The sequence below is a fragment of the Oratosquilla oratoria genome, unplaced genomic scaffold, assembly GCF_046742065.1.
Source record: "Oratosquilla oratoria isolate Oo_2021 unplaced genomic scaffold, ASM4674206v1 SCAFFOLD166, whole genome shotgun sequence".
NCBI classification, from domain to species: Eukaryota; Metazoa; Arthropoda; class Malacostraca; order Stomatopoda; family Squillidae; genus Oratosquilla; species Oratosquilla oratoria.
In genome coordinates this window covers 167,277-172,500 of record NW_027467520.1, presented here as the reverse complement: position 1 = coordinate 172,500, position 5,224 = coordinate 167,277, and the positions used below count along the sequence as shown (strand labels likewise).

Below are 5,224 nucleotides of genomic sequence, written 5' to 3'. Positions count from 1 at the left end.
CGGGAGCGAACGAGAGCGAGCGGGAGCGAACGAGAGCGAGCGGGAGCGAACGAGAGCGAGCGGGAGCGAACGAGAGCGAGCGGGAGCGAACGAGAGCGAGCGGGAGCAAACGAGAGCGAGCGGGAACGAACGAGAGCGAGCGGGAGCAAACGAGAGCGAGTGGGAACTAACGAGAGTCAGCGGGAGCGAACGAGAGCGAGCGGGAGCGAACGAGAGCAAACGAGAACAAGCGGGAGCAAACGAGAGCGAGCGGGAGCAAACGAGAGCGAGCGGGAACTAACGAGAGCCAGCGGGAACCAACGAGAGTGAGCTGGAGCGAACTGGTGCGAGCTGGAACGAACGAGAGCGAGCTGGAGAGAACTGGTGCGAGCGGGAACTGCGAGCTGGAGGGAACGAAAGCGAGCTGAAACAGCGAGCGAGAGCTAGCGAGAGCTAGCGAGAGCTAGCGAACTAGCGAGCGAGTAAGGGCGAGGAGGAGGAGGAGGACATAAAAGCTAATCTAGCGGGTCCTTTCTTCTCCCCGAGGACGAAGGTCCCCCGTAAAAGGAACCCCTTGGAAACTAAGCGTAAAACTTTTAAGCAAATTATCTTGTAGGTCGACCCAATCAATCTTTCCGTCGTGTTTCCCCTCGACACGCTCCCCGTTCCTTTGAGGCCGTCCTCGACCTCGTCCTCGTTGACCTCGTCCTCGTTGACCTCGTCCTCGTTGACCTCGTCCTCGTTGACCTCGTCCTCGTTGACCTCGTCCTCGTTGACCTCGTCCTCATAGTCCTTGACCTCGCACTCGTGGACCTCGTCCTTGACCTCGCACTCGTGGACCTCGTCCTTGACCTCGACACCCTCGTCCTTGAACTCCTCCTTTAACTCGATCTTGTCCTTGAACTCTTCCTTGACCTCGCTCTCGTCCTTGAACTCTTCCTTGACCTCGCTCTCGTCCTTGAACTCTTCCTTGACCTCGCTCTCGTCCTTGAACTCTTCCTTGACCTCGCTCTCGTCCTTGAACTCTTCCTTGACCTCGCTCTCGTCCTTGAACTCTTCCTTGACCTCGCTCTCGTCCTTGAACTCTTCCTTGACCTCGCTCTCGTCCTTGAACTCTTCCTTGACCTCGCTCTCGTCCTTGAACTCTTCCTTGACCTCGATCTCGTCCTTGAACTCCTCCTTGAACTCGATCTCGTCCTTGAACTCTTCCTTGACCTCGCTCTCGTCCTTGAACTCTTCCTTGACCTCGCTCTCGTCCTTGAACTCTTCCTTGACCTCGCTCTCGTCCTTGAACTCTTCCTTGACCTCGCTCTCGTCCTTGAACTCTTCCTTTACCTCGATCTTGTCCTTGATCTTGACCTCATCTTTTACCTTGTCCTCGTCCTTGATTTTGTCGTCCTCGAGAACAATGACCCCCTTCCCCGTCTTCGACCCACCCCATCCCTCCACAAGCCCTCTTTCCTGCGACCCCAGCCGTGAACTTCATCCAGAACCGTGACCCCAATAATTGTTTTCTAATATAGGTAAAGTTCATATGGAACAAGGCAGGTGTCCTATAGCAAAGGTAATTATTTTATTTAACGTCGCGAATCTCCATCCTATAATTGGGCTAGGACGGTGGAAATTAACCATGCCCTTGGTTCAACTCGCCGGTGGCAGGGGTCGAACTGTCATCACCTTAGCGACGTTCTAATCCGGTCGGCCAGCGAGCATTATATAACAAAGGCGGGACAATGAAAAGGAAATAGAAGAATACTTAGTTCCCTAGTTATGTAATACTCGTATAATGGTAGGTGTGTGTGTGTATGTGTGTTTTCCCTACCGGGTATGTAACATAATAATAGTTATGTAACACATATACAGTACTATAAAATGACAAGGCGGAATTATAATGTAGTTCTATATTGTTGTTTGAAGATCGTAGCGGAAGAAATTGAAATAAGTGTTAAGGTGAGAATGAAAAAAAAAATCTTCCAGGTGTGTTGTTTATACGTAAGTTAAGGTGAAATGTTATTTTATTCATATTGCGAAGACCTGGGAAGATTACCGTCAACTGTTGTGAGTTCGTTTCATCATCATCATCATCATCATCATCATCATCATCATCATCATCATCATCATCATCATCATCATCATCATCATCATCATCATCATCATCATCATCATCATCATCATCATCATCATCATCATCATCATCATCATCATCATCATCATCATCATCATCATCATCATCATCATCATCATCATCATCATCAACATCATCATCATCATCATCATCACCATCATCATCATCATCATCATCATCATCATCATCATCATCATCATCATCTAAATGTCAAATTACCTTTGCGTCATATACTGAGGCTGAATGACAAACTAAGAAAAGTTAAATCTACGCGAATGTTAGACACATTTGTCTAATGTTCTTAGGGAAGTCTAGAATACTGTAGAGTTGACGTAAATCTGCCCAGTGTGAAGCGGTCGTGAGGAGCGTCGGTTCAAAGGAGTTTAGGTGACCAAGACCTCAGTGTCTTAATAATGCGGCAACGGTGCTCAGTTCTTTAGTGTGTTTCTGTCTAGTTCAGTCTTGCTTACACGCACACATACGCACACACATGGACACGTATACACACGCACACATACACATGCACACACGTACATACAGACACCCACACCCACATATACACACACACACACATACACACAAATACACACACATACACAAATACACACACATACACAAATACACACACATACACAAATACACACACATACACAAATACACACACGCACACAAATACACACACGCACACAAATACACACACGCACACAAATACACACACATACACAAATACACACACGCACACACACACACACACATACACAACACGTTCACACACGTACACACGCGCGCGCGCTCGTGTACATACACTCGTGAACGCACACTCGCATACACACACACACTCATTTTCTCGCAAACACTCGCACATGGGTTGCTGGAGTAGTGATTATCGTCGAGGGCTCGCGACTATGCGGGGCAGAGATCAAGCCCCGCTAAGGACTTGAAAAGTTCAAACACGGCAAGCTGTTACTGTCGCCCTTGTGCAAGGGTGTGTGTGTGTGTGTGTGTGTGTATGTATGTATGTGTGTGTATGTGTGTCTGTGTACATGTCTGTCTTTGTATGTGTATAAGCATGTATGCGCACGTGTATGTGTGTGTACGTGTCTGTACGTGTCTGTCTTCGTGTGTGCATATGCATGTATGTGTACATGTATGTGGGATTAGGAAACTGTGTGTACACAGCAGGCAATTTATACATTTACCAGTACATTAAACAAGGCATATCATTTTGTGTCGTGCTTTTGACCCAAGTGGATTGGTGTGGATTTGTGTGGAAGGGTGGAGTGTTGGCTGCATCAGTTTCCGCTATGCTTGGCATTCAAGCTGCGAGCTGCCACTTCTCCACTCACTCCTTCCACCTCCTCCACTCTTCCACATCCACCATCCTTCCACCTTCACGCCCCTTCTAACCTCCACCGCCTTCCCACACTCCCTCCACCTACTTCGTCTTTCCACATCCACTTCCTTCCACACCCTTCCGCCTCCCAACACCGTTTCACATCCCACCGCCCTTCCTTTTCCACCATCTTCCACTTCCACCATCCTTCCACTTCCACCATCCTTCCACTTCCACCATCCTTCCACTTCCACCATCCTTCCACCTCCACCATCCTTCCACCTCCACCATCCTTCCACCTCCACCATCCTTCCACCTCCACCATTCCTCTATCTCCACCCCTCTTCCACCTCCACCCCTTCTATCTCCACTCCCTCCCACCTCCACCCCTTTTCCATTTCCAACCCTCTTCCACGCGCTCCCCACCCACACCTCTCCACACACAACCCCCCATACCACACAACCCCCATACACACCACACAACCCCCATACACACCACACAACCACCCATACACACCACACAACCACCCATACACACCACACAACCACCCATACACACCACACAACCACCCATACACACCACACAACCACCCATACACACCACACAACCACCCATACACACCACACAACCCCCCATACACACCACACAACCACCCATACACACCACACAACCCCCCATACACACCACACAACCCCCCATACACACCACACAACCCCCCATACACACCACACAACCCCCATACACACACAACCCCCATACACACACAACCCCCATACACACACAACCCCCATACACACACAACCCCCCATACACACCACACAACCCCCCATACACACCACACAACCCCCCATACACACCACACAACCCCCCATACACACCACACAACCCCCATACACACCACACAACCCCCCATACACACCACACAACCCCCCATACACACCACACAACCCCCCATACACACCACACAACCCCCCATACACACCACACAACCCCCCATACACACCACACAACCCCCCATACACACCACACAACCCCCCATACACACCACAACAACCCCCCATACACACCACACAACCCCCCATACACACCACACAACCCCCCATACACACCACACAACCCCCCATACACACCACACACACCCCCCATACACACCACACAACCCCCCATACACACCACACAACCCCCCATACACACACCACACAACCCCCCATACACACCACACACAACCCCCCATACACACCACCACACAACCCCCCTTACACACCACACAACCCCCCCACATCACAACCCCCCATACACACCACACAACCCCCCATACACACCACACAACCCCCCATACACACCACACAACCCCCATACACACACACACAACCCCCATACACACACACACAACCCCCATACACACACACACAACCCCCCATACACACCACACAACCCCCCATACACACCACACAACCCCCCATACACACCACACAACCCCCCATACACACCACACAACCCACACACTTCACAACCCCCACACTTCACAACCCACACACATCACAACCCACACACATCACAACCCACACACTTCACAACCCCCACACTTCACAACCCACACACATCACAACCCACACACATCACAACCCACACACTTACCCCCCACCCTCCCCCACGATCCTCCTACAGCCTACAGTTCTACAGATACTACAGCTTGTACAGTCTTCAAAGCATCGTTTCAACTATTGATATTGAAATCAACACTCACGTTTTCAACAAGACATATTTGTAAGAGTGGAGCACAAAG

The 5,224-nt window shown here is 50.3% G+C and overlaps 1 protein-coding gene across 1 annotated transcript in view; it reads left to right on the top strand.

Moving 5' to 3' along the window:
- LOC143022770 (uncharacterized) overlaps nucleotides 1-2,351 on the top strand; it is a 7,002-nt gene extending 4,651 nt beyond the window's left edge. The window contains exon 5 of the mRNA XM_076181118.1: nucleotides 2,043-2,351. Within this exon, the coding sequence (XP_076037233.1) occupies nucleotides 2,043-2,351 (309 nt within the window). The remainder of the gene's footprint in view (nucleotides 1-2,042) is intronic.
- Nucleotides 2,352-5,224: the final 2,873 nt, after the last annotated feature.